Below are 13,748 nucleotides of genomic sequence, written 5' to 3' on the forward strand. Positions count from 1 at the left end.
TTCCTGTGTGTGTGTGTGTGTGTGTGTGTGTGTGTGTGTGTGTGTGTGTGTGTGTGTGTGTGTGTACACATATGTACAGATGCCCACAAGGGCCAGAAGAGGGCATGAAAAATCCCTGGAGTTGATGTCACAGGTGTTTTTGGTATGTAATTATCAGGACAATTGTATGACAGCCTGGATGCTGGAAGTCAATGTCTAGTGTGCAAGTGCTTAGTGTGTTCTGTTCACTGCTGAGACATCCCTCTCGTTCCTAGTTTACGTTATTTTCCTTTGGTGAAGGGGATCGAAGTGGAGCTTTCGCACATGGCAGGCACGTGCTCAACCGAAGTTCCAGTCTCATTCTGAACAGGGACACTAACTTGCTCTGCTTGAAGATATTCTATTTGCCGTAGTGTGAAAACCTGGTAAGCTTAGGTTGCCAAGTGACCCCTCTGTCTTTTGAATAAGCAAGAAGCTTCCAGAATATCAATACAGAATTGGGTGATCTAATATCACCCTGAGCTTATGGGCACGTCACATGTATCCTCAAGGGAATGCCATGCCACCGAGGTAATGCCCAGTTGGGTGGCAAAGTTTGAAGCCACCTGTAATCATCAGAGCTGGGTTTTGTGTGTATACTCATGTGCTGCGTACATGCACATGTGTGCACACGTAAGTAAGGCCAGAGGTCGATGTCACGTGTTTTCTCAATCGCTTTTCTGCTTTGCTCATGTGCTGACTGGATGGCCAGCTAGCCCCGGTATTCTGCCTCTCCTCCTAAGTAGGACTGCAGGCTCACACTGTTGGGCCCAGCTTTCCATGTGTGTCCCGGGCATTTGAATTCATGTCTTCATGCTTTCGTGGCCGGCACTTTGCTGAGCTAGCTCCCTAGGCTGCATCTAGGTTTTTGATAGGAAATACAGACAACTCAGTATTGCTTTGCCTTAATTTCCTCGTGTAACTGACAAGCCGTGTGACTGTAAAGACAGTGTAGATCTGGGGCTGATTTACTGTCTAGTCATTCACTCACAAACACATACTATGGAAGCATAAAGCATGACTATGACATGGGTCCATGTCTCTCAGGGAAGAGCATCTGGCTTCCGTGAGGACTGAGTCTCACCTTTACACGGTGCTAGGGAATTTTATAAGCAAGATCTTGATTACAGCCAACACGGCTTCACAGCATGGTCATAGAGTCTCCTCATACCAGAGGAGCAAAGGACAGCTCAGAGTAAGATGCTTTGCCAAGGTTACATAGGGTGCAGGACCGAGGGAGACAACAGTCTACCTGCCTAGAGAGTTCACATGGTCTCTACAGCACGAGGGTGCACGCACAGAGCAGAGCAAACAGATACAGCTGATCATGGTGTGATGATGGCCATTCAGGGGGATCCATGTTTACCTTATGGGTTGGGATTCCAACCAGAACATTCTCCCACTACTGGGAATACACCAGAGCCCAGGACGTGAACAGCAAGGAATGACATGGACTGAGATTTGAAGCATAAATGAGAGGGAAAAAAATGAATAAAGGAAAATGCAATAAATAGAGGAAGAGGAAGAGGGGGAACTGGGGGAGGGGGAGGAGAAGAAAGGGGAGGGGGAGGGGGAGGGAAGGAGGAGGGGAAGGCTGAGGAATGATCCAGATTGGTCAGGTGTCTTAGTGCCATGAAAATGGGAACTTCACAGTTATGGATGGCTGTGTTATTGTGAATTTTATTCTAACCCCCTTTGGAAAAGTTTTTCTAGTAGCACTGGGTGGGTTCAAGGTGTGACTGGGAGCATTTATGGCAGGGTGTGATGTGAGCCTGTGGAAGCCGATCTGTTAGTCCAGGTTGGTGGAGTCTTTGTTGGAAGGAAAGGGACAGAGATGTTGACATGAGAGGAAACTTCCAGTCCTGCTTACTGAAGGCAGATCTACTTGTAATGTCAGTCAGGATCCAGAGCTGAGGGAGAAGACACTGGGACTGTGCTGGGTCCTTGTGTCTGCCAGAGGCTGCACAAGCTTCAGTCGGTAAACACAGAAGTAGAGGACGAAGCCTGGGAAGCGTGGTGCTGGTGATGTGATCTCGGAAAAGGTATTGAGAAATGCGTGAGGAGGAGTAGTGTGGGGAGAGGCTGCAGGAGTGGATGGGGCGGAGCCTGTGGTGCAGGGAGAGGCTGCAGGGGTGGATGGGGCGGGGCCTGTGGTGTGGGGAGAGGCTGCAGGGGTGGATGGGGCGGAGCCTGTGGTGTGGGGAGAGGCTGAAGGGGTGGATGGGGCGGAGCCTGTGGTGTGGGGAGAGGCTGCAGGGAGTGGGGTGGGGGTCTGTGGCTCGGGGAGAGGCTTCGGGGAGTGGGTGGGGTGGGGATGGTGGCAAAATCCCTTCTAGGGAGCTGGCATGAAGACTAGAACACCTCACAGAGCCAAAGATACAGATGAAGAGGGCTGTCCTTTGGGAGGCTGAAGGCTGCTGAGAAATGACAAAGCAAAGCAACACATAAATAATTTCCTTGAAGAAATGAAAACAGCCATATATTTCACAGAGAAGAGAGAAATGAGAAAATGGGCTTCTTCCCCCCAAAAGGCTCAGGAGGGACGGTTTCTCTCCCAGGACTAAAGAACTGTCCCTTCAGGTCCCCAACTCCTTCCTTTTCCCAGCTCCTGAGTGGTTGTAGGACACTCAGGGTTTACCACCTGGACCACCTTTCCCTCATGCAGTGCAGACATGGACGTGAGATTCTCCTTCAGGCTCAATTTCCTTCTAGCAAATCTGTGCTCAGTGTTGGGCAGCCTGCTCTGTCTAAACCACAAAAGCATCCCAAGTGACAAAACCAAAGGCCAGGGTCTTCCATTCACACTTCTGGCCTGCCTTGCTCTGGCAGAGCTGACCACAAATTACATGTAATATGTGTACACACACAGACACACAGACACAGACACAGACACACAGACACACACACACTGTGATGGTTTGTATATGCTTAGGCCAGGGAGTGGCACTATTAGGAGGTGTGGCCTTGTTGGAGTAGGTGTGTCACTGTGGGTGTGAGCTTTAAGACCCTCATCCTAGCTCCCTGGAAGCCAGTCTTCCACTGGCAGCCTTCAGATGAAGATGTAGAACTCTCAGCTCCTCCTGCACCATGCCTACCTGGATGCTGCCATGTTCCTGCCTTGATGATAATGGACTGAACCTCTGAACCTGTAAGCCAGCCCCGATTAAATGTTGTCCTTATAAGAGTTGTCTTGGTCATGGTGTCTGTTCACAGCAGTAGGACCCTAAGACAGACAGACAGACAGACAGACAGATATACATGTACATATGAATATGAGAGTGGGTGGGGGAGGGAGGAAGAGGAGGAGGAAGAAGAAGGGGGAGAGGAGATATCATCCCTGAAGGCACAGAAACTGCCAACCCCTGACACTTGCTTTCCCTCATGCTGAGCGGCACAGGCCGGCTCTCTTTACAACAACTCTGTCGACATTTATGCCAACGACCTGGGAGTCTGTCGAAATGCACAGACTCAGGAACCCCTCCACACTTTCATCTCAGCTCACAGGCACGGGTGTCTTGGTCATAAAACCAGGCTCGGGAGGAGACTCTCCACTGTGCCTAGAGCTACCCAGAGGCTCTGGAGTCCACCATGCACGTCTCTGCATGGCCTGGCTTGCCGCTGCTGTTTCTGGGACTGTGCTCAATCTGGGCCAAGGCCCGTGCCCACCAGCCAAACCTCCAGGCAGAACCCCAAAGGGCTGCTCAGGAAATCACCAGCGACTGATGGGAATCCGGGTGCCAGAAGTGAGACAGGGCCAGCATCTGTCTGTCCTGCTCGGCCAACCATGCTGGGGCCAGCGGTGCAGAGTGCACACCACAGTGCCCTCTCCTCCAGCCTCCTCGCATCACATTCTCCCTCCTGACTCTTCGAGGAGGTTGCTCCTGCTCGTACTCCACTCGTCCCACAGCTGAGCTGGCACCTTCCTCCATGTTCCAGCTCTTCCTGTGGGGGGGGGGCTGCCTGCTGCTGTCCACAGAGAAGCTACACTGGCTCATGCTGGGGTACCCCCCCCCATGCTCAGTACACAACTCGAGTCCAGTACGCTACAGGTAAAATCCGGGTACTCCTACCTCACTTCCCCCACATGCTCAGCCACTTGGCTACGCCCAGGTTCCATTTCCACATTGGGATACAAAACTCTGGAGCTGGAGAGATGGCCTAGTGGGTAAGAGCACTCACAGCTCCTCGCACCTACACAGTGGCTCACAGCTCACACACACACACACACACACACACACACACTCACATACACACACACTCACACACACATACACACACACACACATACACACACACACTCACATACACACACACTCACACACACTCACACACTCACACACACATGTTCTATAGTATTTATGTGTTCTGTGACATGCATACTGTGTTAAGTACATGTGTGTAGTGTAGGTATCTGGAACATTATGGTAAATGTATGTGTGTGCGTGTGTGTTCTACAGTGTTTGTGTGTTCTGTGATATGCGTGTTGTGTTATATACATGTGTACGGCTGTAACATTGGAAGAATGCCTAGTTTTGCTTCTAAGATGGTGAAACCAATGAGTAGAATCTTTATATTCATAATCTAGCAAAATAAAAGTCACTGCATAATATACATGACATGCTATTGTGATTAAAAACCCATTTGCCAGTTGGTGGAGCCTCCCGGCATCTGGCAGCACACTCAGCAGTCAGAGGCCTGTATAAACTGCAGAAATAATGACAGGACCGTTTGGGATGGTTCGTCCATCTATTTATAGAAGCACAGAATGCCAGTCTCATGCCACAATGTTACGTAACCTGAATTGTATCCAGCCCTCACGATACAACTTTTCCTAACACATGAGAAATGAAAATCACTGTTATTCCCCTTCCGGCTGGACAGTTTGCCCACCTGGGGATGAGTCACCCACCTCTTGTCATAGCACAGTTTGTGTGTGTGGGTGTAGGGGTGGGGTGGAACCTACCACAGATGAAGCAGGTTGTCTTGAGAATTTCTTCTTTCTTCTGCTTCTCACTCCTGAGGTCAGCGAAAGTGTCAATGATCACACCAAAAATCAGGTTAAGGACGATGATGATGACGATGAAGAAGAAAAGGAGGTCGTAGACCACCCGGGCAGCAAACAAAGGCTCCTGCAACAGAAGTGTGGAACATGCATAGAACACACACACACACACACACACACACACACACACACACACACACACACACACACGCTGTGTGGCATAAAGTAGATGTTCAGCAGTTGTCCTCCCGGTAAACACATATCGTGGTCACAGCGAGGAAAATGGAACGGCGTTCTGTCTGTATTTTCCCACCACTGAGGGACAATGTCTTAGGCCTGCTCTCAGGATTCTTCCATTTCTCTTTCTGCTTTTACTAGCTGCATTTTCACAGTGAGCGCCCCACTGTGGTTTAGATGTAAAATGTCCAACACAGGCTCACATCTTTGGACCTTTGGCCCTCACCTGATGGTGCTGTTTGGGGTGGAGGTGGGGGAACTGTCAGGAGGTGGAAGCTCACTGGAGGAGGTGGGTCATGGGGCGGTGAGGAGGTGGAAGCTCATTGGAGGAGGTGGGTCACAGGTGGTCAGGAAGTGAAAGCTCATTGGAGGAGGTGGGTCACGGGTGGCCAGGAGGTGGAAGCTCATTGGAGGAAGTGGGTCACAGGGTGGCCCTTGAGGACTTACAGACCTCACTCTCTGTTTAAGTGGTTGCCTGGCTTCTGTACCCAGCACAATGTCTCCTCCAGGATGCTGGTATGACCCCGCAGGACTGTAAGCTAAGAGGAGCCATTCTTTCCTTAATTTGCCTGCATTGGGCATTTTGTCACAGCAGTGAGAAAAATAATCATGCAGGTCTATCCTAGACACCAAGCTAGAGGGAGTCAGACGCATGGCTAGCTGCGGAAAACCTGGCGATTTCTCAACTTCTGTAGCAGATTCCTCCTTGTTCTCGAACGGCCAAGTACGTACAGCTCACGCGCATCCTATCTGGACACAATATTAAAGCATATTGGAGCCCATGGGGTCCAGTTGTTTAATACAAGAGAGCCGAGGCTATTGGCAAGATGGATGGACGTTATATAACAGGCCAGCGGCAGATGAGAACTGTGTGGGCTTCTCGTCTGCGCCTCTATGTTTACAGTTCCTGAGAGATGTTTCCGCCTTGCAGCTTCAGTGTACGAAATCCTGTTAGAACTCATCCGTCCTTTGTATTCATCATGGTAAATAATGGGTGCTCTCCCCTTGCAGAAGCAGAGCAAATCCTTGCACCTGGGAATTCTGTCGACACCGACAGCTGTGATTTACGTAACCCCGTTGGTGCCTACAGAGTTGATGGCCATGGTGTTGCTGTGACAGAATGCACAGTTCCCACTTGAGCTGAACTGACATCACCTCTGGTTCTCTACGATTTCACTGCAACTGACTGGTCTTACAGCCACTGTTAGACTTTTAAGGCGAATGGCACTGTAGTCCTGAAAATCATCCTGGTAAGGAAGAAATAAACCAGGCCTGTGTGCTATGGGCCTGTCACCCCAGATACTTGGGGAGGCTGAGGCAGAAAGTCAGTAACTTGAAGGCCAGCCTGGGCTACAAAGTGAGTAAAAGGCCAGCCTGGGCAATGTAGTGAGACTCCGAATCTCGAAGTTTAAAGAGTAAAAAGTGGGCTATCACGTCTCAGTGATAGGTTCAATCCCCAATACAGGAAGGGAGGAGATAGGGGAGGGAGGAAGAGGGGGGAGGAACGGAGGAAGGGTAAGAAGGGGAAAACAGAGGGAAGGGAGGAAGGAAAGAAGCACCTGATTCCTAAAGCAAACCCCTTCTGTTTTACTCACATCCTTTGAGGGTCGTCTCAGCACGTCACCAACTCCGCCACCATTCCTGAGGCCCTGGTTCAGCACGGTGACAATGCACATGAGCAGGGTGTCACAGGTCCTCTCGATGCCGTCCTCACCTCCCTCACCGGCTGCAGAAACACAACAGTGAAAAGGTTTTGAAAATGCACCACTGCGGACATCCAAGAATCTGCTTCTGTTGGGCCACAGCACGATTTCTGAGGTCACGTGACATCCGAAGCACGTGCGGCCACACGTGACTGACATGGGTACCACCAAACACATGATATCTTGAGATGTTGTTCTTCTCGGCTTGGTGGAAAATGACAGGATTGAAAGGTAAAGCAGCAAGACAAGGTTAAAACTTGTGTGCCCAACTGTAGTGGAGGAAACCGTGATCACCATAGCTCTCCGCCCAGCACGTAAATGCATGCAGATGAATGAACACAGCCATGGATGTGAGACAGGCCTGTTCTAGGCTTGGGACTGGGGCATTCACTGTCCTCAGCAGCCTCATGTATAAAATGAGAAAATGTTGTGGATTTGAGGGTTGGCCAAGAACCGGGTAAGGAATGTTAAAGGCCTGTAGTAGGAGCTTATGATGGGGCAGCCACAATTCTGTCATTACTTAATGTTAGCTTCAAGATATTTTTGCGGAATCACCTGGGAACTAGAGATGAAGTCCTGCTTATGAGTTAGAAGAGAGAAAAGATATAATATATGGGAAAAGTCCCGAGACTCGACCCAATGCTGAAAGATCTTGCCAGAAAACAAATAGGGATTGTTGCTGGACGTGAGACTGGGATTCTCTCCTTTTAGGTGTGAGCAGAAAGGCAGAGGCTTATTTCATTACGAAGTTAAAGAACCTCCCCTTAGGGTACTGCATCTGGGGACCCTGGGCTGTGGCCCCCGGGGGTTACAGTCTGCATGTCAAGGCACGAATGTTACAAAACATTCGCTGGCACTGGGGAAGGAACACACTGCCTATGTAGCTCATTGTTGGGAGAAGGCTGACATCGCTCCTCTGAACAGATTTTATATCCTATGGAAGAGGGACCCTGATATTTTGACATGAGACCAAGTTGCTCCTTTAAAAATATGCTGGAAGGTTGGGGATTTAGCTCAGTGGTAGAGCACTTGCCTAGCAAGTGTAAGGCCCTGGGAAAAAAAGAAAAAAAATATGCTGGAAACCCCCTGACCAGACGGCTGCATGTAGGCACAGGCAGGCACACACAAAACACAGCACAGAATACAGGCAAGACGGTGTGTAGTCACTCACCTCCAAGCTGAACCCATGGGCAATTCTGATTTAGAAATCTGAAGGAATTTGGGGAGGAAGGAGCAATGGGGACTGGAGTAGCCTTGTGGTGGTGACAGATGAGCAGGAGAGAAACAGGAGAGAAACAAGAATGAAAGCCATTGTTACATTGTTACTGGGTGCCAGGAAGAAGGTCGTGGAATATAGCTACTGCTACTTTGTGAAGTTGCACTGTCAATCAAAGCGAATGAGGAACAAGAGTCTGGGGATACATTCGCTCCCTAATCAATGACTGTCTGGTTGTAGTGTAGAAAATGCCAACGAAAGACCCACTATGTGCTGGTTTGGTGGGCATATGGAGATGACAGGAAAGGAAGCTGTTTATTCTCTAAGAAGGGAGCTAGGGAACTCGCACGTCCTGCATGTGATTAGCCACAGTGAAATAAAGTGGACTGGCCACCAAGAAGCACAAACAAAACGTTCCCCATCACCAGCCACAGGAGGAATATAAACAACTACACCAATGTCTCATCTCACCCTTATCACAGGGCTGCCCTTAAGGATCAGAAAGATCGGGCAATGGTGGCACGTATCTTTAATCCTAGCATTTGGAAGGCCCAGGCAGGCGGATCTCTGTGAGTTCGAGACCAGCTTAGTCTACAGACCAAGACAGCCAAAGTTATAGGGAAACCCTGTCTCAAAAAAACAACCAAAAGACACACAGGGTTACTTACATTTTTGAAATATAAAAACTGGATGAAAAGAACTTTATAAAATAGGTTGGCTACAAATACCCAGCAGGAGGTCTGGCTTTCCCTGTGGCAGGCTTGCCATGGGAGGATGCCCGAGCCAGGTCAATGCTAGCATTGTCCACATCACCTTGCTCAATGATAGCCAATCGGAGATGCTGGGCTCACACAGCAGCCTCTATGAGCGTTATTAGGTTCTACTGTTTGACCTGAGCTGGCCAGGGCTCCCGGAGTAGGTAAGTGCCACCTTGTGGCCACCTGTGTGACAAGCTAGTCTTCTTCATGCCACCCCTGCCAAGGGTTTGGTGTGAAAAGAAAGGTTTAAGTGTTTCAACCTACAAGTGCCTTATGGTTCCCAGGAAAGGTGGGTCAGCGGCTGAGCAAACATATAGCATCCTGGGTATCCTAAGGCACGGCCTCTGCATTTAGTATCAGAAGACGGGCATGTCTGGCCAGGCCATCGGGGTGAAGATGCCCCCTGCAGGCACACTGGAATGTGAGGAGCCTAGCCATTACACTCAGGGCCAAGAAATTCCCTCAGATACAGTGGAATGTCACACCTGTATCCACACATAGGAACACACACACACATATACACACACACACACTCAGACACAGACACACACACACACCGAACAGAGTTCAGTGTATCCTTAGGGCCCAATGAATACAAGTTATCAATTACCCAGGTACAGTGGCTGTTAAATCTTATGAAAAATCGTGGTTTTAATACAAGTAAGAAATTTGACACTTGAGTGATGTGAGGTTATCCATTTTCAGTATACTACCAGAAAAGCATTTTTTCTTAATTCATTATTTTTTTCAAAAGGTTTCATTTGAGGAAAGGAATAAAAATCTATTCTACTGGATCAGAAACAGTTCTTTCACCTGGGGTGTTAGTCAGTATATTTTAAAAAATACTGGACACTGGCTGGAGATAGTCAGTGGCTGAGAACACTTGCTGCTCTTCTGGAGGACCAGGTTCAGTTCTTAGCACCCATGTTAGGCAGCTCACAGTAGCCTGTAACTCTATACCAGGGAAGCTAATGCCCTCTCTGGCTTGCCTCACATTCACCCCAATACAAAATACACATCTTAAAAAATATTACACATGCTTGAACACACACACACACACACACACACACACACACACACTTCTCGATGCCCCCTTTGACACTTTAATAATTAAATTATTTGTAGTTTGTGGCCCTTGTGGACACAGTGTCCTGGAGGTCAGGAAACTCTGAGTGTTATTAAAAACCCTCTCATATTAAACTTTAATGACAATCAATTCATTTTGGAAATGCTGGTCTTAAATGTTTTCGTAACTAAAACAACATTTTAAAATACTGACTGATGGGGTTGGGGATTTAGCTCAGTGGTAGAGCGCTTGCCTAGCAAGCTCAAGACCCTGGGTTCGATCCCCAGCTCCGAAAAAAATAAAAAAAAATATATATATAAAAAAATAAAATACTGACTGATGCCCAAATGGGAATCCAAAATGTAGCATGTGTTAGCTTGACAAAGTTATACTATCACCAATCTTTCCCAATTACCACCAAGAGACTGAAATTGGTACTCGTAAATGTTAAACACATGCAAACTTTTTATTCCCCTGAACATTCAGGTGGCGCTGACTCACAAAATACCCGTGATTATACTCGAGTATACTCTAAAGAAGGCTTGTGTTCTCTGGAAAAAGTCAATTTTGGGTGGTTCTAAGTAAACCTTTTCATCTGAGGTTCTAGCAGGCCTGAAGCAAATGGATGATAAGACTTTGGGATGCTTCTCGAGTTGAATTAGCCACCAGTCATCACTGAATTCTCTGCTGCATTGTCAGGAGCTCTGTGGGGCCAGCGCTCTGGCTGCCGGCCACCCCCAGCCTCTCAGACAGGCACTGGGCGCCCGGGCCTTTAGTGCTGTCCACCTGCCGGCCACAGGACAGCAAACCAAAGCCCTCGAGAGTGCACACCACGGCTCACAAGTTAGAACTGTGTCCCAGCCCGAGACAGAGAAACACTATTTTTAAATCTAAGCGGCACTCGTTGCGCAGCAAGCACCAGACTTCAGCTTCTCTCCACGCAAGCGACTAGAAGCCAACATTTCGGGAGAGCCGGAAGGCCACACCCATAGGCTTGTCCATCAAACAGCTGCAGCTAAACATTGCCAAAATTTAGAGGAAATAAAGCCCCGAAGATCAAATCTACACATTTAATCAAGTTACTGAAACTATTCACATTGGCAAAATGTAAAGGAAGTAAGATTCGGAAGATCAAATCCACTGGGGGTGTTGGTGGCTTCCACCTTTAATCCCAGCACTCAGAGGCAGGTGGATTCCTATGAGTTCAAGGCTAGTCTGATCCACACAGTGAGTTTCAGCATAGCCCGGGCTAAATAGTGATTCCCTGCTTATATTATGTAAACAAAAGTCAGATTCATAGACTTCCAAAGGAAATTTCATTAAATCAGTTTTAACATGTGAATGCCAATGCATAAGGGCATTGGTGTGGCCTTTCTGTGACACTAGTCACACTGGGGGATCTCCCCCATTGGGAAAGCTCTCCCCACCCCTCTAACTTCAGTACCGTCTCCAACACCACCCAGGATGGAACTCAGCCACCATCTTTCCTCCCTACTCTGGCATCGTTCTCCACAACATTCACACCGTGCTACCACCTCTGTACCCCAAATGACCCCAAATGACAGAGACTTGGGGGAAGGGAGTGCTGTACTTGGGTGAAGAACTGTCCCCATTTGTCCTTAGAAAAGGAAGGTACGAGGACTTGAGATGGAGACTCTGAAAACTGCTGACAAATGACTCTAATGCTAACAGAAGTTACTCAAGTGGGCTCTTGACTGGATGCTGTGTGGGGAAAGGGCAGCAGCATAGTCAGACCTGAAACTGGGGATGAGCTGGCACTGTGCTCCCTGACTGGTGAGCTTTCACAGGGAGTTTTCTAATTTTTTAAGAGAACATAGATTGAATGGCAGTTTATTAAGAGACCTCCCTCTCCCTCTACACCTCCCCCCCTTCTCTGTGTGAGTGTGCATGTTGGGCCTGCCTGTATATCATGAGTGTGGACGTTAGAGGCCAATCTTGCAATCTTGTTTGTCTGTCTCATTACTCCTAGCTAGACTGGCTGGCCATTGAACCCTAGGATCCTCTTGTCCCCTCCTCTCAGTTTTGGCGTCACAAGTGTGCACTGCAATGACCAGCTGTGTGTCTGTGTGTGTGTGTGTGTGTGTGTGTGTGCATGGGTATGCATGTGCACATGTCTGTTCATGTGTGTGTGTGTCTGTGTGCACGCATTTGTGTGTGTGCATGTGTTTTTGTGTGTATGTGTGTGTGCATTCATGTGTATGTGTATGCATTCATGTGTATGTGTGTGCATTCGTGTGTGTGTGTGTGTGTTCTGAGAATTGAACTCATAACTTCATGCTTATACATCGAGTGCTTTACTGACTGAGCCATCTGTCCATTCCCATTTATGACACATTTCTAGGTAGCTGAAAAGTTTCATAAAACACGACTGTGAACACCTGCGTGTTTCCAGGCCCTGGTTCCTGTTGCTGTCCTCTGCAACATTCCCTGCATCCCTTGTGGAAATAGCCAGTGCAGAGGCCGGGTTGTGTGTAATCTGTAAGGATCCAGATGAAACTTGTCAGGGTCTTTGGGAAATCCTGCCTTCTACTGTATCTCTCCCTTCCCTCAAAATGTTAGGGATGGTAGAACAGTCTCAGGTCAAGAACTGTGTCAGGACAATGGTGAGTTGGATTTTCTTTTCTCTTTTTTTTTTTTCTTTTCTTTTTTTTCGGAGCTGGGGACCGAACCCAGAGCCTTGCGCTTGCTAGGCAAACGCTCTACCACTGAGCTAAATCCCCAACCCCGAGTTGGATTTTCTAAACTCTGATCTGGCGTTTGCGAAAGCCAAGATGACCTGACAGGGAAGAACAGAATTGGGGTTCAGCATGGCACAATGGAGCGAACGAAGGACGCTGAAACCTGGAGACCACCAGGTCCTACCACACACAGAGGAGAATCTGTCACACCCCAGTGTTATGGGTTGGCAGAGATACATAGAAATCAATGTGTGGCTTCATCTGTGAGATCCCAAACTTCCAACTGTGTGAGCCAGGGTGAATATTTATTGGATAACAGCTGGCCCATTAAAGAGCGGCATCTTTGCCAAGAGTCAGCCAAATGCAGGTCAAGAGTGTGAGGTGGGCTGGGAGAGATGGCTCAGTGGTTAGGGGCACTGTCATTGCAGAAGATCTGGGTTCAATCCCACCACGTTCAGCAGGCAGTTGTAACTCCAGGTCAAGGGGACATGATACGCTCTTCTGGCCCCTGCCTATGCTCACACACATGGCATACGTAAATAGAAAACAGACATAAATCTTAAACAGAGAGAGAGGTGACTCTGGGGGGGTCCCACTGCCCACAGTGAAAGCCTGGCTTAGCAGGTCGCTCAGGAGTACAAGGTCAAGAGACTCTGCTTTGATCTGTAGGGAAAGATGGGGGGATCAGAGGTGTTTAAACCAAGGGACACATTATATGGCTTTAGAGAGCGTGTGCTCGGTAACACCATGTAAGCCAAGAGGAGCTGGCTCTTATGTGAGCATTGACAGGGAGCACTGCAAAGGGAGCTTGCTGGAAGCCTCTCAAGTGCCCACACCTGTTAGGCACCAAATGGAGCAAATGCAAGCATTCTCTAGGTCAGAAATCACGAGGTATTTAACAACTCAACCCGACATCTCTAGGGAAATGTGACCACAGGAGAGGGTGTTACATCACTGTGAGCCCACAAGCATCCATGAGCTAGCACGCTGCAGCCTCCCACAGTCTGGGACGCCCCTTGCCTCATCTGCTCTGAGTCCATTTTGCCATT

The 13,748-nt window shown here is 48.6% G+C and overlaps 1 protein-coding gene across 2 annotated transcripts in view; it reads right to left on the reverse strand.

Moving 5' to 3' along the window:
- Positions 1–13,748, reverse strand: part of Itpr2 (inositol 1,4,5-trisphosphate receptor, type 2) — a 377,779-nt gene that overhangs the window by 44,989 nt on the left and 319,042 nt on the right. For both annotated transcript variants that reach the window (XM_087659437.1, NM_031046.4), the window contains 2 exon segments: positions 6,853–6,983; positions 4,982–5,147 (listed from right to left, as the gene is read on the reverse strand). In XM_087659437.1, coding sequence (XP_087515563.1) covers positions 4,982–5,147; positions 6,853–6,983 — 297 coding nt within the window.

The sequence above is a fragment of the Rattus norvegicus genome, chromosome 4, assembly GCF_021556685.1.
Source record: "Rattus norvegicus strain SHRSP/BbbUtx chromosome 4, alternate assembly SHRSP_T2T, whole genome shotgun sequence".
In the NCBI taxonomy this organism is placed as follows: Eukaryota; Metazoa; Chordata; class Mammalia; order Rodentia; family Muridae; genus Rattus; species Rattus norvegicus.